The sequence below is a fragment of the Sarcophilus harrisii genome, chromosome 4 (genome assembly GCF_902635505.1).
Source record: "Sarcophilus harrisii chromosome 4, mSarHar1.11, whole genome shotgun sequence".
Classification (NCBI taxonomy): domain Eukaryota; kingdom Metazoa; phylum Chordata; class Mammalia; order Dasyuromorphia; family Dasyuridae; genus Sarcophilus; species Sarcophilus harrisii.
In genome coordinates this window covers 400852768-400877788 of record NC_045429.1, presented here as the reverse complement: position 1 = coordinate 400877788, position 25021 = coordinate 400852768, and the positions used below count along the sequence as shown (strand labels likewise).

At 33.6% G+C, this 25021-nt stretch overlaps 1 protein-coding gene across 3 annotated transcripts in view; it reads left to right on the top strand.

Moving 5' to 3' along the window:
• Positions 1–25021, top strand: part of DBT (dihydrolipoamide branched chain transacylase E2) — a 53835-nt gene that overhangs the window by 8875 nt on the left and 19939 nt on the right. For 2 of the 3 annotated variants that reach the window (XM_031967149.1, XM_031967151.1), the window contains exons 2-6: positions 2136–2259; positions 6951–7026; positions 8287–8468; positions 19364–19405; positions 22490–22611. In XM_031967149.1, the coding sequence (XP_031823009.1) occupies positions 2136–2259; positions 6951–7026; positions 8287–8468; positions 19364–19405; positions 22490–22611 (546 nt within the window). The remainder of the gene's footprint in view (positions 1–2135; positions 2260–6950; positions 7027–8286; positions 8469–19363; positions 19406–22489; positions 22612–25021) is intronic. The other variant, XM_031967150.1, reaches the window with a different exon arrangement.

Here is a 25021-nt window from a genome sequence, read left to right as displayed (position 1 = left end):
TTATTGAATTAATATCAATTAACCAGCCAAAGTTACTTGGCTCTTTAGTTAAGGGTGACATATTCTGTCACATTCTCCCACTAGATGCACTAGAAAGGCACTGAGGTTGCCTTTCTTAAATATGTTATCATGGGTTCTTAGTGCAAATGCTTGCTGTTAGCCACTGTTGTTCCAGGGCAATATTAAGAATGCTTGCCAATGGGAAGTTCAAATCTTCTGACCTTTTGAACATCACAAGGTCATCCTCTGATAAAGGGAAGAAGAGTGGGAAACAGAGACACCCTCTCCACTCTCTTCAGCAGTTCTCTTTTTCAAAGGCTTGGCAGCACTCTGAAACTGGCTTATTGTTTTATGCAAGTGTGACAGGGTGTGACTGATTTTTTGCATCCAGCCCCAAGTAATTCCCATGTAACATCTCATTTTGTCTAATGATTTGAACTATATTTCATTCCTTCCAAATTAATAAGGACTTCTTTGCACTTATTTTATCACTTTGATTTGATTCAAGGGGATCTGTGAATTATTAATACCAATTTTTACATATTTTGCTTTTATATTGCCAAAGATATCTCACATGGTAAAAGTATGTGGGAGGTAGAGAGGGAATATAGAACCCAGCCCTTTACATTAAAAACAGAGTAACAATGAAAAGAACATTGTTCTGGGAATCAAGAGATCTGAGTTGTAGTTCTGGCCCTGCTACTAATCAGTTGTCATGACCTGGATAAATTATTTAATCTTTTTTGCTTGTTGGAACCTCCTATTCCCTTCTCTCTACTCAGCTTTCAACTCCTCCCCCTTTATTACCTCTTGTTTTTGTATATATTTTGCATTTATTCATATCTATACATGTTACTTCCCAAAGTAAAATATAAATACTTTGTGGAAAGGACTCTCTGGCTTTTTGTCTTTATATCCTGAGTGTCTAGCTTAGTAACTGGAATGGTAGGTGCTTAATAAGTGTTCATTAATTTTATTATCTACAATAAAAGCTTCCATTTGACTAGGTAATCTTTAAGGTACCTTCTATCTTTAAAACTCAGTGATTCTATTCAAATGTTATGATTAAGTAATTGTTGAAACTTCAAATTACAGCAAGAAAATCTATCAGGATAACAATAAAACATTTTAACCAAGTCATAGGCATCATGATATAATCACCTGCTTGGACTTGGTCAGGCACGTCAACCTTTTTGAGTCTCAGCTTCCTTTTTTTTTTTTTTTTTTTTTTTTTTTTTGTAATTAGGGTAACAATGTCTGTAGTACTTACATTACAGAGTTCTGATTATCAAATAAGACAATGTAAATAGAGTGGTTTGCAAACTTAAAAGCACTGTATAAATGTAAGCTACTATAATTATTGTTTTTAGAGCTGAAAGAAACCTTAGAGATTATCTAATTCAACTTCACAAATACTCCTTAAGTTCTGATAATTCATTTTTTCATTCATTACATTGAATCTTAATATTTCTTGCTAATTTTGAATCATATAGAGGACATATAAAAACAAACTTTTCTTACCTAAAGAGTTGTGTTGATTAAATAAAGGAATAAATCTAATTGTAAGGAAGAAACTATTAAATAGGTCACCTAAATCTCCTCATTGAACCAGGTGTAAAAACGTGTTATAGTAAACATTTTTGCCATTGTTGATTTCTTGTAAAGTATTAAAAATGCAGTTAGTTAAAATGATATTAAAAGGGAGGGATGAATTAGGAACACCATTTTAAATAGCTAATTTATCTTATGATCTTTTATGGTGTTGTTTTAGTTATGTTGTAATTATAATTATGAAACTATGTTGGTTAGGACAGTCTTAAATGCTTATCTATATAAATTCTTTTGAAAATATGCTAATGTGAATGAAATTGAATTAGCTATTACTGCTAAGTAATTGATTAAAAATTTTACAGTGTTGGTTCTTATTGCTCTGTTGCTGTACATTCTAATTCTTTATGTAACTTACTAGTTTTTAATATTTTAATTTAATTTTTAATTTTAAAAATTTACTTTGTTTAAATTTAAATTAAATTGAAATTTTTTAAATTTAAAATAAACTTATGCTAAAGTGTGTATTTAGTTAAGAACTTATCAGCATAATTTTTATAAAAATTTTTTTCTTTTTATTCCTTTAGAGATGTATGCATCTTATTCAAATGTGCAGCAGTGCTCATGTTGTGAAGCCAAAATATACATGTCTCTTTGGTTATTCTTCTTTCAAGTTTAATCATCCACATCGGTTATTGAGAACAACTAGTTGTAAGTATGGACTTTAGCAGGAAATATAATATATATGAGAGTTTTGTATCATATATGATTATTTTCCCCAAGTTCAGAATACCTTAAAAAAAAAACACTTTCCCTTTCTTTGTAATTAAATTGTTTTGATATTGCAGATTGGTGGCCTTCACATAAATCCTCCATTCTCTGACCTTTTACTCAGAGGATCAAATAGAATTATGAGGTATCTATCTATTTCCTCTGTAGTCTTTAGCAAAGGGAAAATTTTCTTTTTGCCATCTTTATCATTGTTGAATAACATTTGTAATCATATTATAAATAATGCTTGCAATGAAATCAGACTGGGATATTCTGAAAGAAAAGACTTTTTAACATTTGCGTCTGATAACTTTTGTTGCTGCTGTTCCAGGGAGTAGAGGAATTTCCTTCCCAGAGGTTATTATCTTGGAATATTGATCTTTCCTTTTCACTTCTTTTCTTTAATCCCTTCTCTGAAATAGAGCACTGTTTATTTATGGAATATATGTCTAATAAACTATTTAGCTTAGCTTCTTTGTTGTTTTATAAAGAAATGTCAAGGAACAAACTATAGGCAGTTAGGAAATTTATGGATTTACAGATTAATAATTGTGTTATAACAAATTTAGCTTGTCTTTGTCTTCTATTACTTGGCTTGTTGCAAGCCAACGGTTAGATTGGAAAAGTTAAATCAAATCACCAAGCATTTATTACTTTCTAACTATGTGCCAAGCACTGGACTAAGGATATAAAAGAAGTCAAAGGAAAGTAAGGACCTTAGAGGAGCTTCCAATTTAATGGGGGAAAACACCTATCCAGAAGAAAAGGATCAAATGAAAGGAAAGAGCCACAAGGTCTATGAATTTAATTGTGTGAGGTTACATGAGTGGAAGGATCTTCCAGAATACTTCAGGATGCTGGGCCTAATAGAGAAATAAGTTAGGGGGCAGCTAGGTGGTGCAGTGGATAGAGCACCAGCCTTGATGTCAGGAGGACTTGAGTTCAAATTTGGTTTTAAACATTTAACACTTCCTAGCTGTGTGACCCTGGGCCAAGTCACCCCCAATTGCATCAGCAAAAAAAAAAAAAGAGAGAGAGAGCGAGGGAGAGGGAAAGAAGGAGAGAGAAGAAGAGAGAGGGAGGGAGAGGAAGAGAGAGAGGAGAGAGAGAAAATAAGTTAGGAATATGGCCTGGAAAGGAAGAAAGGCTTGAACTTGCCTGACCTAATGAGGTCCTTTCCTTAACATGGATGAAACAAATAAAGGGAAGGGCTTATAGACCCCAACTTCTTCTTTAAAATAAATTTAATAATAGCATTTCATTTTCAAAACACATGCAAAGATAGTTTTACCCCTGTAAAATCTTGTATTCCAAATTTTCCTCCCACCCTCCTCCCCCTAAACAGCAAATAATCCAATATAAACATGTGCAGTTCTTTTCCACATTTTTCATGCTGCACAAGAAAAATCAGATCAAAAAGAAAAATTGAGAGAAAAAAAGTAAGCAAACAACAAAAAGGTGAAAAATATTCTGTTGTGGTCCCCATTCAGTCCTCATAGTTCTCTCTCTGATTGCAGATGGCTCTCTCATTACAAGTCTATTGGAATTGGCCTAAATCATCCCACTGTTGAAAAGAGCCAGACCCATCACAGTTGATCATCACGTAATCTTGTTGGGGATGTATACAATGTTCTCTTATTTCTGCTCACTTCATTTAGCATCAGTTCATACAAGTGTCTCTAGGCCTTTCTGAAATCATACTACTGCCATTCCCTAACTGAATGGCATTCACTCAGTTTCTATTTCCTTGCCACTACAAATGGGCTGCTACAAACATTTTTGCACACGTGAGTCCTTTTCCCTTTTTATGAGCTCTTTGGTATACGGACCCAGGAGAGACACTGCTGAAACAGAGGGTATGCACAATTTGATAGCCCTTTGGGAATAGTTCCAAATTGCTTTCCAGATGGTTGGATCAGTTCACAACTCCACCAATAATGTATTAGTGTCCCAGTTTTCCCACATCCTCTCTAACATTTATTGTTATTTTTTCTTGTCATCTTAGCCAATCTAAGAGGTGTGTAGTGGTACCTCAGAATTGTCTTAATTTGCATTTCTCTAATCAATAGTGATTTAGAGCATTTTTTCATATGACTAAAGCCAATATGAAATCACTTTAATTTCTTCTAGACCTCAGCTTCTTAAACAGTAGATTTTGATGCCATATGAGGTTTTATATAGCTATCATAATGAAAAAGTAAAGTTAGCACTCCAAAATGAGGACAAAATTTAATAGGGACAAATGTAAAGTCTTACACTTGGGTTCTTACCACAGATTTACATAATAAAATCTAGTCAGCCCAGTGTTATCTCCCCCCCCCCCAAGTTGGTTTGCTCTCCCATTTTCAGCATAGTCCTTGGACACATTCTTGTCTTTCTTCATTCAGTCTTCCCATGACCTCCTCCCCCTTCTCAGTTGAGGACTTTGTCCACTGAACTTCTAAGGTGATTTTTCTCAAGCACAGATCTGCCATTTCACCTATCTATTCACTGAGTGCCAGGAACTTTCTTTTTACTTTCAGGATCCAATATAAAGGTTTTTTGGGTCATTTTAAAGTTCTTTACAACCTGCCTTTTTTTCCTTTCCATGTTTATATTTCTCTTTATTCTTTCATACTCTCTGATCCAGCTACAGTGGCCTACTTGCAGTTTTGCTATGTTGTGGCAATTCCTTTTTTTTATGACTATGAAATGGCTATCTTACATGCCTTCTAGTTTCTCATTTCTACCTCATTATTTCTCTGGTTTCCTTCAAAATTCAGATCAAGTCTCATCTTCTATAAGAAGTCTTTTTTTGGTGCCCTACTGCTAGTGCCTTTCCCTCTCAAATTATCTACCTATTATTCACATTTTGTCTTCATTACAGGATGAGCTCACTGAGGGCAAGATCTTTTTTTTTTTGTTGTTGTTTGTTTGCCTTTCTTTATATTCTAGCACTCTAGCACTTAGTACTTAGTAAGGGAACATATATATATATATATATATATATATATATATACACACACACACACACACACACACACGTGTGTGTGTGTGTGTGTGTGTGTGTGTGTGTGTGTGTGTAAAATAAGTGCTACTTGACTGCCTAATTTACTTTTGGACTGTTAAGAGAGAGATGGTTTCTAGAACGAGTAGTCCTGGTATATTCTGCCCTGTTCAGACTCTGTCTGGCATATTGTGTTCAGTTTTAGGAACCAAATTTCAGTATTTTAGTTTAAGAATTCACACAGTCTGAGAAGTGGAACACACTCATGATTAGTTTACTTGAATAGATTTTGCTTAAGGATACAATGGATAAAAGTTAGCTATCTTAAGATGACTGTGAGCAACAGCTACTCTTCATGGTACCCCTTTCCTGCATGGTGATGACTCTGGGTAAGATGATAATTAGTAGGAATTTTCCTTATACAAAGGCCAAAACCATTATACATTATATAAAAAAGACTTTAAACTTGACCCAGTGTAGATGGTATTTATTGTCCAGTTTTCTCCACTCTAAGGACTAATAATGAGCATGGCTCTAGACATAAGTGACATTCAGTCTGGGTGGAGCTGCATAATTCCTAGTCATCCATAACAATTTAAGTTGAAGAACATTGCACGCTTTTCACATTTACATAGTAAACTACAAACCTGGATAATAGTATTCTGAGCAAGATTTAACCCAGGCCTATTACAGTTATTTAGGCTTTGGAGTTAAAATGTAGAGTCATAGAGCATTAAATTTAAAAAAAAAAAAAAAAACACCACTATACTAATTGAGACTTAAAAGAATCAAATTCTAAGTGAAAAGGATACAAAATTCTATTCTTATTTGCCTATGCCGCCCCTGTTCCCAGACTCTCAGGACAGTTTCCCTGCTTACTGTCAGAACTCAGCTGTATTTTCTGAAACTAGTTTCTACTTAGCTCTTTTTAATATTCAGATGAAAAGGAATAAAATAGCCTTCCTGAGCCTAAAAGGACCACCATTATGTTTCAGTAGAACTACTATCCTGGTGTGTTAGAGGGCTCTTGAAGAGGCAAAGTAAATGGGACCATGGGGGCTGAGATGAAAGGAAAAGGAAAAAAAGTTCTGGTCAGACCAACTTGTAGCTCATCTCAGCTCCCCTCAAAGTTGGCGCCAGACCAAATAATGATTAAGAAATCTATTTAAAAAAAACTACAGTAAATAATATCTTCCAAATAAACTACACATAAAAAGCAGCCAGAGGCAAGTTTCTTTAGACTTTTGCTATCAGTTTGTACAATTTTTCCCTTAGCAAATTATTCCCCTTTCAAGGCTCTTATGTTATCACCTTTATTTGGTTATATAAAAACCATTAATTGATCCATGAAACTATTAATTTGTTTGATGGGCCTTACATAAGAAAAATGCCATGCTTTCAATCAAGATACATGATTCTAATTGTTCTTTTGTCAATTTACTATGTACCCTTAAGCAAATTAATAAAGTTTTTCTGTCTTTTCACAGGTTAAAAAAGGTTTATTCCCTTTCTAATTTTCTGGGATCGTTTGAAACTATAATCAGATCCTAGACTTGAAAGCATTCTGAAATCTTTGGGAGGGAGAGGTGTTAATATATGTGTTATGTATACAACATTCGTTTATGATGGTTTCTTTTCTTTGAAGCTGTAAATGGACAGATCATTCAATTTAAACTCTCAGACATTGGAGAAGGAATTACAGAAGTGACAGTTAAAGAATGGTGAGTTGATTAAATCTTTTTCTTGAAAAAGTTCAGTACTTATAAAAGAAACAAACTAATACTTATAAAAGAAAATCATCATTTGAATAATCATAAACAAGGTTCTTTTTGTATGAATAATAATAATGATGATAACTAATATTTATGTAGAATTTACTGTGTGCCAGACACTGTGCTATGCATTTTACAATTATCTCATTTGATGTTCATGACAACTTTGGAAATTAGGTGATATTCTTAACCCCATATTACATGTGATGAAACTGAGGCAAACAGATTATCTGACTTTCTCAGCATCACACAATTAAAAAATGACTGAGGTCAGATTTGAACTCTGTTCTTCCTGACTGCAAAGCTGGTGTTTTAATGCCTCTGTTATGGAGGAAATAGTCTTTTCAATTGTAAAGGTACATAACTAATTCAAGCAATATGTTGTTCAGTAGTTTCAGTTCTGTCCAGTTTTTTTGTGACCCCATTTGGTGTTTTCTTGGCAGAGATACTGAAATGGTTTGCCATTTCCTTCTCCAGCTTATTTTATATTTGAGGAACTGAGGCATATAGGGTTAAGTGATGATTACATAGGTAGGTAGTAAGTGTCGGAGGCCAGATTTGAACTCAGAAAGATGAGTCTTCCTGACTCCAGGTCCGCCATTCTATGCATTGTGCCACATAATTGCCTCATCTAGCATTATGCTTTGTGGTATAAGATAGCATTTTGTGGCATTGTAATTTGAAAACCCTGCCTATTGTGTACTTTTTAATTTTATTAAATTTTTATTTCTCCATATATTTCTCTTTATTCATTCTCACTTCACAGAAGGTAGAAATGAGAAGTCCAGTGTCTAAAAACAATGTAGGTATTCAAATATTTTTGAATAAGCATTTATGAAGTCCTAAGATTTGTACTCAAATGTTTATAAACCTTATATTGAAAAAGTGTGAAAAGTCTGTGATGTAGCCTATGCTGAAATGACAACTACTTTTGTTTTTACCTTGTATCTGACAGTTTGTTTATATTTTAAAGTTGTATCTAATAATCTTGAAAGTTTTATTTAGGTACAAAAATTTCCATTTAACTTAAAAGTCATCTTTCCCTCTCTCCACACCCCCTATATTTAAAAAAAATACAAAATATACAAAACAACTATTCTCTCTGAGACAGAATACTAAGTGGGATAGCATATCAATCTGATTTCAAATAGCATATTTATTTTAGGATATTTTAAATTGTTTTATGTAATTTTGTGTTTTTCCTTTTAGGTATGTAAAAGAAGGAGATACTGTGTCTCAATTTGATAGCATCTGTGAAGTACAAAGTGATAAAGCTTCTGTTACCATCACTAGTCGTTATGATGGTATCATTAGAAAACTCTACTATGCTGTAGATCAGATTGCCCTTGTGGGGAAGCCATTAGTAGACATAGAAACAGAAGCTTTAAAAGGTATTGTAACGTGTGTTTATCCATTTTGCTAAATATATAACTGCCTTCTTTTTATTTGTCACAAGACCACCAATTAATTTAATGGTTTTGAAAGATGCCACGCAGATTTTTTTTCAAGTAATCTTTTAGATTTTTGATTGTATTTTACCCAAGCAGAAAAAAGTAAAAGGAACTTCTGTTACATAGTTCATAAATTGGTCATTTAAGTGTGTAGCATGCCATGTCACCATTGCTCAGAAAAGCTATTAGCCTAGAGGTCATATGTCTAGCAGCTTTAAACAGCTCATCAGTTAGTGATGACTTTAATAGCCTCTTTCACAATTAAACTAAGAAATGTGGAGAAAGTTATAGAAGGGGCATTTCTAATTAGCAGTAACTGTTAAACTCTAGTTCAGTACTTTATTTAACTCCTGTTTTGTTTAAGGTACCATGTTGTAGGTACTGGTGATGGAAAGACCAAAACCAACCAGTTCCTTCCCCAAGAAAATTATTTTCTAATGAGAACATACAACATGTGTACAAACAAGTTTATAAAAGTCTGCGGAAAATAATTTCAGAAGGGACAGAATTCAAAAAGGAAAAAAGAAGAGAGCAGTAAACCAAAATAGAAGGCAGTAGTCAGAGAAATGGCAAACAGCAGACACTGTAGGAAGAATGGAATGACAAAGAAAAAAATGAAAATGACAACAGCTCTGCAGCCTGAGTGAGGTGAGAAGGACAGACAACAACTCTCTGATGTAGGACTTCAAATGATATAGACCTCCTTGAGCAGTTCTTCAGACACTGAGGACTGGGAATGATAGAGCAATTTAATTAATGCTCATTTCAGTAGGCTCTTAGGGTACAATTATAGTCAGAAACATCATATTCAGGGAATTATAAGCACAAATTTTCAAACTAGTATAATGTGTTGATAAATAGTATACTGGTAATGTGACTGTAGGACAGAGCTGTATTGTGGAAAGAAATCTATGGTAAGAATTCCAGACTTAAAAAGGCAAAAAATCGAAAGGTATAAGAAAATTGTGCTAATGTTAGAAGTGAGAAAGATTACTTCATATTGAAAATAAAAAAAGTAATTAAAAAAAAGAGAAATTGGGCATTTGTACAAAGCTTAAAAAGTAGAAACATGGGAAATTTTGAAGAGAAGGGGGTATGACACTGGTTTATTCATTAAGAATATAACTTGCTAGTTACTGAATGCTAAGAACTGCAGAAACAAGGACGAAAATGTTCATTGTCTTTATAGTATTGTTGTCATTTTCTTTATTCTTTCTTTGCTTTACATCAGTTCATATAAATTTTCCCAAATTCCTCTGATACTATCTCTTTCATAATTTTTTACAGCACAGTATTAATTCAATTACATATTTATAGCCACTCTTCAAAATATAGGCAGTCCCTCAGTTTCCAATTCTTTGCTTTCACAAAAAGAGCTATAAATATTTTGTATATCTTCAGTTTGTTTTGTTTAGGATTAATCGCTATCATAATCTGCCCTCCTTCCAAAACTGTCTTTTTTTTCTCTTTCCCTCCCACTTTCATGTTGAGAGAAATGTATTTCTCTTACCTAACTTTGTGTGTTCTCTCCTCCTTTGACCAGTCAGGTGGGAGTGCTGTCCATGAGTCTGCTATTCCTTTCTTCTTGTTTAAATAAACTTTTCTACTTGCACACCCTGATTGTGTGATATATTTTCCCTAACCTCCTTCTCTCTAGTGTATTCCTCTTTCCCTCCCTTTCCATTGTTCTTTTAAGATCATTAAAATATAATAGAACCATTCAGAATTTCTGATTAGATTCCCTCTATGAGACCTGATAATAAATATGGTTCAGAAAAAACACATATATCATATCCTCTTATTAAAATGTAAATCATTTATTTAGTCCCTTATAATTGTTCATTCATGTTTACCATGCCATTACTGTGTCTCTCCCCACCTCCCCGTCCTTCATTATTTCTTATCATTATTCCATGCATTTTTTCTTCTAGCCTGTTTGGTTCATTTTTTGCTCATTTTAGTTCAGTTGTCAACAGACTAGATCTAAAGAAACTAGCAAAAAACATTGGTTAAAAATAATTTGAGCTTTGCAGAGTTAAGATTAATGAGTTTATAGGGCCATAAATTTTAGTGTGCAAAAAGATGTTAGATGCTGTCTTATACCCTTGTTCTGAAAGATAGATATACATTTGGAGACTGGCTAATTATTTGGAGATATTGGAAAAGAAAGCAATTTATGCTTAATTTATGTTTTGGATCAGATAGTAATTTCCATTAGACTTCAAAAATCCTATGCAGCAATATATCAGCTATGTCTTTCACATACAAATTCTTCTTTTCTACAGATATTTTATCAAGGAAAAAATATGTTTTATGAAATAGTGGTGAAAATACTAAACCTTTTCAATTGTCAGAGAATCTCCCTGTGCCCTTGAGGACTTTCCTCACCAATCCAATCAACATGGATTCCCTGTTAACTTGTGTAGATGGGAAAGGTCCCTGTTAAGATTCCCAGAAGTGATTAAGAGTTGACAGCTATTAATTTTTCTAAGCCCATTCTATGTACTAAATAAGTAACTTGGACTGAAAATTAAAGAAAAGTTGACTATACTTTCTCAAGTTCTTATACCTTTTCCCCTGCATATGTGTTATTGATACATATGTTATTGATTCTTTTTAAAAATCACTTTTACTTCCTCTCAATAGAATCCTGAAATATAGTCAAACCATATATATAGCAAAATGATATGAATGCTTCTCTTATTCTGTACATTTGTAGCACAAGTTCTCTACTAAAGATGTAAAAGGTAGTATCAGTGCTCTGGAGTCACATATGGACACTGATTGGTCAGAATTCTGAAGTCTTTTGACATTGTTTTCTTTCGTATTATCTGGGTCTTAAAGCCTTGATTCTGTTTATTTTGCTCTGTATCAGTTCATATAAATTGTTTTGTTTCTCTGAATTCTTCCTTGATCATTCTTATAACACAGTATTTCTTTATTTTCCTATACGATGCTGTTCAGCCACTTTCCTTTCATGATTTTTACAAATAAAAATGATGCTGTATTCTGTAACAATTCACTCTGTTGTAAAAAGAACATCTACCCTCGTGTTAAAAATCTATATAGTAATAGAGGGAAAGCTTTATCGATTAGAGGAGTCCAAAACTGGAATAGACTGCCTTGAGAAGTAGTTGGGGAATCCCTCCTTCAAGAAGAGGCTGAATATTTATTTTGGTGTGTTATTTTTTTGGGGGGGATTTCTTTTATGTACAGGTTGACCTAGATTTTCTTTGGCTATATGCGACTGTTGAGCTCCCTTTTAACTTTGAATTGGTAGTACTATGATTCTTTTAATTGGTAACTTTGGTTTTTGCAGAATTATTACTGAACTAAAAGACAAGATGTCTAGGCAGTTTCAGTCCTGGTTCTACTATGAAACTGTATTCTTGAGATAATACATAATTTAAAGTGTATATCATCATCAAAGTGAAATGATAATTCTTTCCCTGTTTTGCAAGGTTGTTGTGAAAACAAAGTATTTTTAAGCCTTTTGGAGTAATAGTCTTATAGAAAAAATCCAATTATAATCCATCCTGTCACCAAGGAAAGGCATGAAGTGAATTCTGTCTCATGAAATGTAGTCCTTAGTATTTTGTTCACTTGGTTACAATGAATTACTATCCACAGATTAACCTGTAAAATATGTTTTATCTAGTTCTTGTCCATTTAAAAGCAACTTTATAACAAGAGTACAAAATTCAGTGTAGTTTGCATTGTAAATAAAAAAAGGAAAAGGAGCAGAGCCCTCTTTGTTCAGGCAGCAAGTAACAATGTCTTATTCCCACAATGGAAATTTAACTGAACTATTAAAATATTTGTCTACCCTGTCCACACAAAGAAGAAAAGTTCTATGTCTGTCTAACTTCCTTCTTTTCTCTACTGAATTTAAAAACTTTTTTTCATTTCCTATTTCAATGTAGAAGGTTCAACTTCAACATAGAAGTTCTGCTTGTGTGGGTGGAAATGACAGAAAGGGCAGCTTTCATCTCAGTAGTAAGAAAAACTACATAACAAATCTAAAACTAGGTAGAACATGTTGCTGTGCTATTTGGTGAATTCCTCATGACTATTTTTCTAGAATCTGTGTGTGTTCTTACTTCAGTAAGCCCTTAAAGAAAAAAAAACCACTCATCCCTTTTCTTCATCTTAAAGACAAAATTTTCTTGGCTTCATCCAACTGAACACTGGACTGGGAGCCAGAAGACCTTTGTTTTAATTTTGGTTTTGTCACTATCATTATTCCTTTTTTGCTTAATGTAGGATTATTAGCTAATATTCAGAAAGTTAGAATTTTAAAACTTAGTGATCATATAATGCAATTTCCCTTCATTTATATATGAGAAAACTTGAAGTTATAACCCTAGTCTCAGATTTTATTGAATAAACATAATGCTTATCTAAATTAAAATGACCACATAATTGAATGAGAATAAGACCCATGACTAGAATATGATAGTGGAAGAGGATGTTCCTTAATCAAAAGAATCAGTAAAGGTAAAAAGGGAACTGGAAAGAAAAAATATATGATCTATGGCCAGACTTCAGGAAGTCTGTGAACTTGAAAGGAAAAACAGTTTCATCTTTATTTTTATCAACTTCTAGCTGAATTTTAGTATTTATTTTAATTATGGGTTTCAAAAATAAAACAAGATTCTAAGAAGGGTTTCATAGCCTTTACCAGACTTTCAAAGAGATCACAACACAATGTTAAGAATTCTTGCTTCTTAGTATCTGGAATATAACAATTTATCATTAAAAAGAAGATAAATTTCAATGTAAGGTTTAAACAAATTATACTTTTAAGAATTGTGTAAATTTTAAAAGTTCCCTTAAATGTTCATGATAAATCAAAAATTTATTTAGTAAATTTTTATGGATAATTGGGGTTAAGTGACTTGACTAGCATCACATAGCTACTAAGTGTTAAGTGTCTGAGGCCAGATTTGATTTCAGGTTCTCCTGACTCCAAGACTGATATTTTATGCACTATACCATCTAGCTTCCCTTCTTCAGAGGCTTTAATCAATGTATTCTAAATCAAATGATTTTGTAAGGTTAAACTATAAAGTACACAGTATAGCTTTCGTGTCCTCAAAGTGATGGTCTGTTGGATTAGAGTGGGAGGGGAGATTTAAAAAATACAAAAATATGTGCAACATAATTTCCCAAGGGAGACCCTTAGCAACTGTGTAGGGGTTGGGATAGGCTTTATGTTACTAACTTTTTTTGTGACATATACATGTTTGGCATTCTGGTAAAGCCTATGAAATTCTTCTCAGAATAATGCTTCTAATTATAAAATAAATTGTATTGCATTACAAAGGAAATAATTTATATTAATTATGAAATTTTTTCAAATTCACAGATATTAGATTAAGAATCCTTGATACATAGGATGTAACATTTGAGCAAAGTTTTAAGGGAAGCTAGGGATTTTTACTAGGTGAATGCAAAAAGGAGGGAGTTCATAAAGTGGTATTTGGACAGCCTGTGGAAAGACACAAGATGGAAAATGGGATATCTTGAATGGAGAACATCAATTGGACATTTAAATGGACCATAGAAAGTATGAAGTAGAGTTATATGGTAATCCTAGAAAGGTAAATTGGATCTAGATTGTGAAGAGCTTTAAAAATGAAAATTTTGTGTCAAATGCAAGAGAGAGACACTGTGGCTATGTGAGTAGGGGAATGATATGGTCAAACCTGATCAGACTTATGGATCTCATTCAGTCATTTATATTATCTTAGTTTTAGTTCCAAGAGATATTAACATTACTCATTAAAATAGCTCCTTAAGGTCAGGGACTGTCTTTTTCTTCTTTTTGTATTCCTAGTTCTCAACACTGTGCCTGGAACATAGTGAGAGCTTAATAAATGCTTCATTTTAAAAAAATCTATTATACTAAGATTATAATTTAAAGTTTTCTTATGTAAGATAAGGGGGTTGAACATCTAAGTTCTAATGATTCTTTGAATATTGTTGAAAGTCTTTTTTCCTCCCTTTGTGGTACATACTTTATTGATAGAATATTATTCTCATTTTACAGATGGGAAAACACAGAGGCAAAGAATCATTTAAGGTATATAAAATCTAAATTTACATTATATCAGTTATGGAAATATAGAAATAGAATCCTACTTCCCAATACATTGATTTAAAGAATTTGTCATGTTTTCTTCCTTTTTAATGCAAACTTGTTTTTGTTTTTTTTTTGGGGGGGGGAGGCCAAGAATGCATTCTTTTCTTGATTTTTAAGTAGTTTGGCAATTTGATGGAAATGTTAAAAGTTTTTCTATAAGCTTTTAGTCTGGTGTTTTAGCTATAGAAAGGCCTATATTTGACATACAGTTTCAGTTAAAATTGTGGTACTGAAAAGCTATAAGCTTTAAAGAACTCTCAGACCTTTACAAGTTCAAGTCTTATCATCATCATGTTACAGTAAATTAATTATAAGGAAAATATAATAAAGCTCCTTCAACATGGTATGTTGATCTTGGAGTCAAGAGCCTTGGGTTCAAATTCTAGCCCAATACTTGCCTTGAATCAGACATCTAGCTCTCATTTAGCTTCTCAGAGCTGCAGTTTTCTTATTTGCAAATTGTTGCATCACAGAGTTGTGAGGAAAAAATTTTGTAAACTGTATAGTGCTATGTAAATGAGTTATTATGGTGGTGTTACATTCCAAAGTGTGGCCCATGGAAATTGTTACTAAGTTATTTAATTCTCTACAATAATGTAATATAAAACTCATTTTTTTCTAATCTCTTTTGTTTAATTTGTAAGCTCCATGTCACCTCATTTATCTGGCATGAATGAGGAAATGAAATGTTCTACATAAAAGAATAAATGACTAAAGCATATGTCCCTTTTATTGCCAAATTCTTGTTAATTTTTTACTTTCTTGGATAGATGTATTTATACTTTTTTAAACCTGTGAATAAGTGGTATGGAATGTAATTTAACTTTCTGATGATAAATGTTTCATTAGCAATATTAATTATTGCATTATGTATACAGTATTCTATTTTAACTTAGTGGGTTTTTCTTTATCTTCTGTCATTTTATTAAACTGTTTTCTTATATACAAACTATAATTGCTCCCAATTTCTCTTCTTATTTGTTGCTTTTAGTCTGGACAGAGAGAAATAAGTTTAATTTAAAAAATTTGAAAAAATAAATTTTCTAATAGGTGTTTCAGATTAAATGATCCTTTTGGGGGAAGGAGGAGGAAAGAATCCTTAATTTTAGATTCACAACTGTGTTCTAGAAAGTTGGTTGCAATTAGCTAGTTGTGTTCTGAAGGGTATTGCTGAACTTTTTAAAAAGTGATTCCGTTTTGAAGTTCTAGCTTGGATATTAGATCCTTGAGATATTTGATGCAAAGATCTTTAGCATTTTTCTATATTGTCCTGGTTGCATTGATTCTTTTTATGCAAGAATTTCTCAATTTGATATAATCATTATTTTAACTTTTGTGATTGCTTTGTCACTAATTTTTTTAAGAATGCTTCTCCTGGTCATAGCTAACTTTTTTTGTGTGTGGTGTGGCCTTTTTTGTCCAGATCACATTTTATTAGCTTTCACTTCTCTCTTCCTTTGAGGCCACACCTGTCAGATTAGATTGTAAATTTACCTTTGGTGAGGGGGCAGAGTCATGGTGATAGAGCAAAAAGAACAGAGGCGGGCTACTCTCCACAAACTCCTGCAAAAAAAAAGATTTAGGAAATGTATCAAACTGATTTTTAAAGGGAAAATTGAGAAAGAATTATAGTGAGTCATTTATCCAGCCCAGTTCAGCATAGGGAGACAAATGGGGAGATCTAGAGATACTGGAAACAGGGTCAGTGAAGCAGCACTGTGCAGAGCACTCCTAGGAAGAGGCTGTGCACCAGTACAAAAAGAGTTTCCACATCATCTCAGGGCTTTATCAGAGCCAAGCTGGGCCAGCATAATGAGAACAGGTGCCAACTGGCAGGTTGTATTCAATTTAGTTCTGAATTATTGTTGTTTGTCCTTTGTTCTGTTGGGAAAGTAATGTCATGATTGCAAATGAATTGGATTTAAATGAAGAAGGGGTATGTGAAATCATCAGTTTTACTTTCTTCTCCTGAGCCATCTGGGTCCAGTGGCAAGATATAGATCAAAACATCTGGAGATGAGCCCTAGTTCTAGTCAGAGACCTTGACCTTTATAAACTAAAGTCTTTCCCAAGTCCCAGTTTGACTGAGACAATGCCCAATCCATAATTAAAGCTAGGTGAGAAATTAGGCAAAAGATGATCTCTTTTTACCTCCTCAAAAAAAGAAAAATCAGTCTTGGAGAAGAAGACCCTCAGGTTTTCTGGTCTGTCTATAAAGGAATAACCAAGGCAGGAGTTTTAGTTGTTGCCCTTTATTCTCAGAGGACCAAAATGAAATCATAGTGTTAGAGTCAAGTTATAATGTCATACAGTGTCTGATCCACAGACCAGTGTGAACTGGAATACTCTAGGTCAGACACAAATAGTCCATGTGAAATTTTGGGATAGATTCTCTAATTTTGTACATCTTGTGTTTCTTTGAACAACTTCAATTTTGTTTTGCTCATAGAGCACATGGCCTTTTTTTTTAATAATGTGGGTACTTCATGCTGGTCAGTCCTTTACCAGCATATCACATGTGATACAATCAGTTCCAGAGTTCTTCAGAATGTTCTTGTATTGTTTCTTCTGACCAACATGTGAGTGCTTGTTTTGTGCGAGTTCTTCATAAAATAGTCTTTTAGACAAGCGTATGTTTGGCATTCAAATATAATGGCCAGCCTATTGTAGTTTGCTTTCTGCAGCAGAGTCTGAATGCTTGGCAGTTTAGTTCAAGAAAGGGCCTCAGTTATGGAGGTCTAGCAGGATCAAGATGGAGAGCAAGGGATCATTAAGAATTCTGGAGAGAGTCTGCACTTTAATGTTGATGTCTAAAACTAGGTTGTGGATTGTCTCACTGAGATATCTGATTGCTCAATCATTTATAAAGTTTGAGATCCTTTGATAGAGTTGGCAAATCATGTAATGTTTTAAAACCTGCTTTTTTTTTTGTTCATTTCCGTAGTTATATTGTGTACTGTGTACACCCTGAGTTGTACATGCAAGACACAGCACACGTCTGATGAATGAATACAAGTGAGTGAACAAAATAAGAGAGAGAGAAAGGACCTCAGTGTCTGGTATCTTATCCAGTCAGGTGATCTTCAGAACCTTCCTTAGACAATTCAAATGGAAGTGATTCACTTTTCTGGCATGATGCTGGTATACTCTCTGGGTTTCATAGGCATTTAACAATGAGATTAGCACAATGACTCTGTAGACCTAAACCCAAGGAGAGCCTACAGTTCTTTCACACTGAACCAATAAAGCTTTCTAGGTGGCTAATAGTTATAGAATGCAGCAGTACTCTGCTCTTTCACAGATCCATATCTAGGGCAGAAACTTGCAGAGTTCAGACTGGGGACAGCAATCAGGATCAAACCTTGGATCAAACCACTTTGGGACTACTTTTGAGAAAACTTGAAGATCTCCAGCCTGTCCCTGAGATTCTGGAATAATAGAAACTCAGTAGTTCAAGAAGACAACAAAAAGTCCATATCATCCCTCCAGAAGCACGCCAGAATCCAGCCCTAATAATTCTGAAGTCAGGAAGTCAGGAAGTCGGCTGGAAGGTGGTTGGATAAACAAATGAAAAAAAAAGCTACCATAATGATTTAATATGATGACAGAAGCTCAAGATAAAAACAAAGAAGAGAATTATTCCATCTACAAACAATGCTTCAAAAGAAATGCTTCAAAGAAAAACATTCAAATATGGGTTGATGACATGTTTTTCCTCTAAACTTATCACCATCTGGGTTCATAGGGTGTCCAATTAGACAAGACCCCTACAAGTGGTTATCATATCTTAATGATTATAAGAAAGAAATGGAAAGAGAGAGAAAGAAAAAATACTAGGGTATTAGGAAAGGAAAATTAGGGAAAATTATCTCATAATTAGGGTACACAAGAATATATAACTATACAAACAAGGAATGGGTAGGTGAATAGTTGACACTTGAACCTCACCGAATACACCCAGACATACATATAGACACAGAGTTATATCTAGAAATACATTTTACTTAACAGGGAAATAAGAAGAAAGGAAGGGAAAATTAGTAGGACAATAGATTAAAGGAAGGGGATTAATTCTAAGCGAAACAAGCTCTAAAGCTGTACAAAAATATTTACAGCCTATTTTGAAGTGTTAGAATGGGAATCTGAAAAGAGTATTCATAAACTGGAGAAGTGGATGAACAAGTAATGATATATGAATTTGATAAATATTAATTTAGTTAACAGTCAGCATCATGAACAACCAGGACTCTAGAATATTGATTATGTAATATGCTGTCCCCTTCCTTATGGAGAAATGAAGGACTTAGTATCCTGAATCAAACAAATTTTTTTCAAACATTGACAATGAGAAAATTTTGATTGACCATATATGTTAGTATTCAGGGGTTTTTTTATGTTCTCAATTGAGAACTTGAAGTAGAAGGTAAAGATTGGCTGATTAAACCAAAATATTTAAATTTTTTTAAAAAGGAAAAATATTTTGGTAGGAAGTATGACTACTACTTTGGTAGTTGAGGTTGGCAAAAAAAAAAATAGTTGAGAATGATAATTTTAAGTTATATTGAGAAAAACAAAGGGTTGGATCCTTGCTCAGATTGAGTAATAATAATAATAATAATAAAAATAGATGACAAAGGAGGCAGAGCTTCCCAACTCTCATTTTCCTTCTTTTTTTTCCCCCTCTGCTCAGGAGTAGACAGAGCAAGAGACAGAACAAAACTGGTTAAAAAAGGTTAGTACTTGACCTAGAAAAAATAATAATAAAATTCATCTGGAAGAACAAAAGGTCAAGAATTTCAAGGGAACTAATGAAAAAAAAAAAAACAAATAAAGGTGGCCTAGCTATACTAGATTTAAAACTATATTATAAAGCAGCAGTCATCAAAACCATTTGGTACTGGCTAAGAAGTAGACAAGTTGATCAGTGGAATAGGTCAGGCTCACAGGACTAAATAGTTAATAACTATAGCAATCTAGTGTTTGACATACCCCAAAATGCCAGCTTTTGGGATAAGAATTCACTATTTGACAATATGTGGGAAAATTGGAAACTAGTATGGCAGAAACTAGGCATTGCCCCATACTTAACACGTATACCAAGATAAGGTCAAAATGGGTTCATGATCTAGGCATAAAGAATGATATTATAAATAAATTAAAAGAACATAGGATAGTTTACCTCTCAGACCTGTGGAGGAGGAAGGAATTTGTGATCAAAGAAAAACTAGAGATCATTATTGATCACAAAATAGATCATTTTGATTATATTAAGTTTAAAAAGGTTTTGTACAAACAAAACTCATACAAGATTAGAAGGGAAGCTGTAAACTGGGAAAACATTTTTATATTCAAAGGTTCTGATAAAGGCCTCATTTCCAAAATATATAGAGAATTGACTCAATTTTATAAGAAATCAAGCCATTCTCCAATTGATAAATGGTCAAAGAATACAAACAGTCATTTTTCAGATGAAGAAATTGAAACTATTTTTAGTCATATGAAAAGGTGCTCCAAATTACTATTGATCAGAGAAATGCAAATTAATACAACTCTGAGATATCACTACACATCTGTCGGATTGGCTAAGATGACAGGAAAAGATAATGATAAATGTTAGAGGGGATGTGGGAAAATTCTGGAGAGCAATTTGGAACTGCTCAAAAAGTATTAAACTGTGCATACCCTTTGACCCAGCAGTATTTCTACTGGGATTATATCATAAAGGAGGAAAAAGGATGTATATGTGCAAAAATGTTTATGGCAGCCCTCTTTGTAGTGGCAAGAAACTTGAAATTGAGTAGATGCCCATCAACTGGAAAATGGCTGAAAAATTATGGTTTATGAGTGTTATGAAATATTGTTCTATAAGAAATGACCAACAGGATGATTTCAGAAAGGCTTGGTGAATACATGAACTGATGCTAAGTGAAATGAGCAGAACCAGGAGATCATTATACACGACAACAAGATTATACAATGATCGATTCTGATAGACATGGTTTTCTTCAATAATGAGATGATTCAAACCAGTTTCAATTGTCCAATAATAAAGAGAGTCATCTATACCCAGAGAGAGGACTATAGGAACTGAGTGTGGACTACAACATAGCATTTTCACTCTTTCTGTTATTGTTTGCTTGCATTTTTGTTTTCCTTCTCAGGGTTTTTTTTTCTTTCTAGATCTGATTTTTCTTGTGCAGCAAGATAACTGTATAGATATATATACATATATTGGATTTAACATATAATTTGACATATTTAACATGTATTGCACTACCTGCCATCTAGGGGAAGGGGGTGGGAGGAAGGAGGGGAAAATTTGGAATAGAAGGGTTTTGCAAGGGTCAATGTTGAAAAAAATTTTCCATGCATATATTTTGTAAATAACAAGACAATAATAACAAAAATTTTTTTAAAGGTTAATACTTAAGATGAGTAAGTAGATAGTCAGTGAGCAGGTACCTACCTGCCTTTAATCATTTCAAGACACCTGAAGATCTGGAAGCATTTAGTGGATTCCAAGCTCAATAAGAATCATCCATTATCAAGAACCATCAATACATGGTAGTTTTTAAATAGACTTGAGATGGAAAATGTCATCCTCATCCAGAGTGAGAGCTATAGAGATTGAATGTGGATCAAAGCATAGTATTTTCACCTTTTTATTTGTTCCTCATGACTTTTTCCCTTTTGATCTCATTTTTCTTGTACAACATGAAAAATACCAAAATATGTTTAAAAGAATTATATCTTACTGCTTGCTGTCTTGGGGAGGGGGGAAGTAAGAAAGAGGGAGAAAAATTTGGAATGTAAAATCTTACAAAAATGAATGTTGAAAACGATCTTTACATGTATTTGGAAAAATAAAATACTATTGAAATTAGAAAAAAGAATCATCAATGTACTATTATTGCAGCAAAAAAAAATCCTAATTCAGTCTCTGGTTACATAAATATACATGATATAGGTAATACAAAATATACACTATATGGGTAGTAATTCTGCTATATTTTGCCTTGATGAAACCATATCTAAAATATTCTATTCTGTATATCATATTTTAGGAAGGACATTGAAACTTGAAATGTATCCATGTGAGGGCAACCATGATGGTGGGAACTCTTAAGTTCACGCTATATGAAAATTAGTTGGGGAGTACCAGGAATATTTAGCTTGTAGGAAAGAACTTGTTCTCTTCAAATATTTCAAGGGCTATTGGTAACAAACTTGTTCAGCTTGTCCTCAGAAAACAACTAAGAGAAATAAGTTGAAGTTGCATGGGCTAGATAGTTTTAGGTTTGAGGTAAGGAAAAACTTCCTAATTATTAGAAATAACCACAAGTTATTTGTGACAATAAGGATGAGCTGACTTTCAGAATATTGTTTCTATATGTCTAGCCGCATCATTCATAGCTCTCATTTCATATTATGTTAAGTTTTAGAGTTAGAAAAATATATTGGAAAATGCTTTTATGTGCAACATGCATTATCAGTTTTGGGAAGATAAATTGCTTCTCCTTGCCACCTGTAACTGCTATTTTAAGTTTATATAAATACATGTATAATTTTCCTCTATCTGGCAACTCCATCAGAATCCTCTATCAGTACTATGAAGTACTTTCTTTTTGAGTATTAATAGTACTGAATGCTTAATTTATGAAGGTAATAATGTTTTGCTGTTACTAATACCCAATCTTACATTCATGCATTTTTTATTTTCACAGAAAAATATGAATTTGTATTTAAGATCTTAAAGAAACTAAAATTGGTTTTCATTTAATATTTTTAATTGGTGCAGTCTTCTACCTTATTTCAGATTCAGAAGAAGATGTGGTTGAAACACCTGCAGTGTTTCATGATGAACATACCCACCAGGAGATAAAGGGCCACAAAACACTAGCAACTCCTGCAGTTCGCCGCCTTGCCATGGAAAACAATGTAGGTTGTCCCACTAATTTTTCTGCATGTATTCTTTCTTTTTTTTTTTAAGTGCCATGTATTTATGTTATTTCAAAGAGTAGTTTGAGGTATCAAAAGGAGGTACTGAACAATTTTCTAAGAGCAATCCAGACTACTTTTACTACTTACTTAATTTGGGGTCCATTTAATTTTTCATCTGTAGCATCTGTCCAAGATCTATGTGTAAATGGACCCATCTATCAATTTGTCACTAGGCTTTTGATCCAACTACATATGATAGTTTAGACAATAGGAATTCTTCATCCATTTAATTTTTCTTTTCAAAGTTGACAAAAACTTTAGAGACTCTATTTAATATTCAACCTATAATTGAAAAAGAATCCTCTTTATAGTGTATCAGTTGCCTAAAGTTGTTTGCATGTTGTCTCTTCTATTAGAATGTGAGCTCCTTGAGAGCAGACTATGAAGACTATATATATCTTCAGTACTTAACGCAGTGCCTGGCACATAGTAAGTGCTTAATAAATGTTTTGTTAACTGACTGACTGGCCATCCAGCTTTTGTTTGAAGACCTCTAATGAAGGAATTGTCCCTTGTTTTCTCAAATTATCCATTCCACTCTGAAATAGCTTCTATACATTGCTGCCCTCTAGGATCAGACAGAACATTTCTACTTTCTATTCCACACAACAGTCTATTTGGATGCTCCTTTCATGGTCCCTTCAAGCTTATTAATGTCTTACCAAAATGTGGTGCCTAGAGCTGAACATAATACTTCAAATATGGTCTGTTGCAGGATATAAGCCATTCATTTTCTTAGACATACTTTTCTATACCTCTAAATGCAGCATGTAATAACAGTAATAACAATAGTTTTATTAGACAATATTAATAATAGTTTTGGCTGTTATATACTGTTGACTCATATGGAGTTTGTAGCACATTAAAATCCCTTTTTCATCTTTTTCAGAGCTGTTGTCTAGCCATATCTCTCATCTTATACTCGTGAAGTTGTATTTTTTTTTAACAGATTCAAGTCCTGTGCTTATCTGTTGATATCTTTTTAGATCTCTGATTTGTTATCCATTATATGAGCTTCTTTAAGAGGCTCTACAATATTTAGGGACTTGTTTTAAACCACACAATATCATCTGCAGAGAGGAATCAATAGGGGATTTCATAAAGTATTGGGAATACTTCTACCACTTGAACACTTTCTTTCGTGATATAATGGTAAACACCTTTGGTGAGCAAAAAACTCCCTATTTTGTACCTAGCTTGATATTAATGATTGGGGTTATTGAACAAAATGATTTGTCATTTTTCATGAAATCTTGAAAATTGTGAAAGAATCCCTCCAAATTAATTATTAATGTTTTTCTTTCAAAGGATAACCTAGTCTTTGAAAAACATTTCTGTGAGGTGGGGCAAAGCCAACGTGGCAGAGAAAAGGCAGGGACTTATTTGAGTTCTCCCAAATTCCCCTCTAAACAACTTTAAATAATATCTCAAAACAAATTCTGGAGCAGGAGAACCACTAAAGGACAGGGTAAAACTCCAGATCAAGATAATGTAGAAGGTCAACAGGAAAAGTATGTTGTACCATGATAAAAGTGGAACACAATCTAGTGTAGGCCATGCTCCTGCAAACCAGTAGCAGTCTGTGGGGATGACTGAATCAGCAGTACCAGCAGCATAGAGGGTTCCAGGACTTTAAACTTACACACAGTTAAGAGGGCTAGACAACAGGTCAGAATGAGATTATAGGTGTACCTTTGCTGGCATTGAGTGCAGACTCCTCTGCATTGCCCATATGTAGATCTGGGTCCCAGTTTCAGAGTGAGCAATAGCACAGCAGAATTTGAAAATGCAGAGGAAGGACAGGGACCTTGGTCTCAGTTTCAGAGTGGAAAAGAATGTTTGTGGTCACTCAAACATCAGAGCACAGATCAAGAGAGTAGTAAATAAATCTCTCCTTAGATCATAACCCATACCTACCCCCTTGGAAAAACTGAAAACATTCAGACTTTCCACAACTAGCTCCAAAAACAGCTGCACAAAAAAATCCAAAGCTTGGGACAGTGCCCACTCCATCCCAGGAACAGAGCCCACAGCATCATGTTAAAAGTCAGGAAATAGTTTGGAAAAATGAGCAAACAACAATAGCAATAAAAGAATACATCCATAGTAAATTACTGCAGTGACAGGGAAGATCAAAGCACAAACTGAGAAGACAGCAAAGTCCAAATTGCCACATCCAAAGCCTCAACAAAAAACATGATTTAATCTTAAGTTCAAAAAGAATTCCTTCAGAAAAGGCTTTTAAAAATCAAATAAGAGGAAAAATTGGGCAAAGAAATGAGGGCAAGGAAATATTGGGGGAAAAAGTCAACAGCTTGATAAAGGAGGTACAAAAAATACTGAAGGA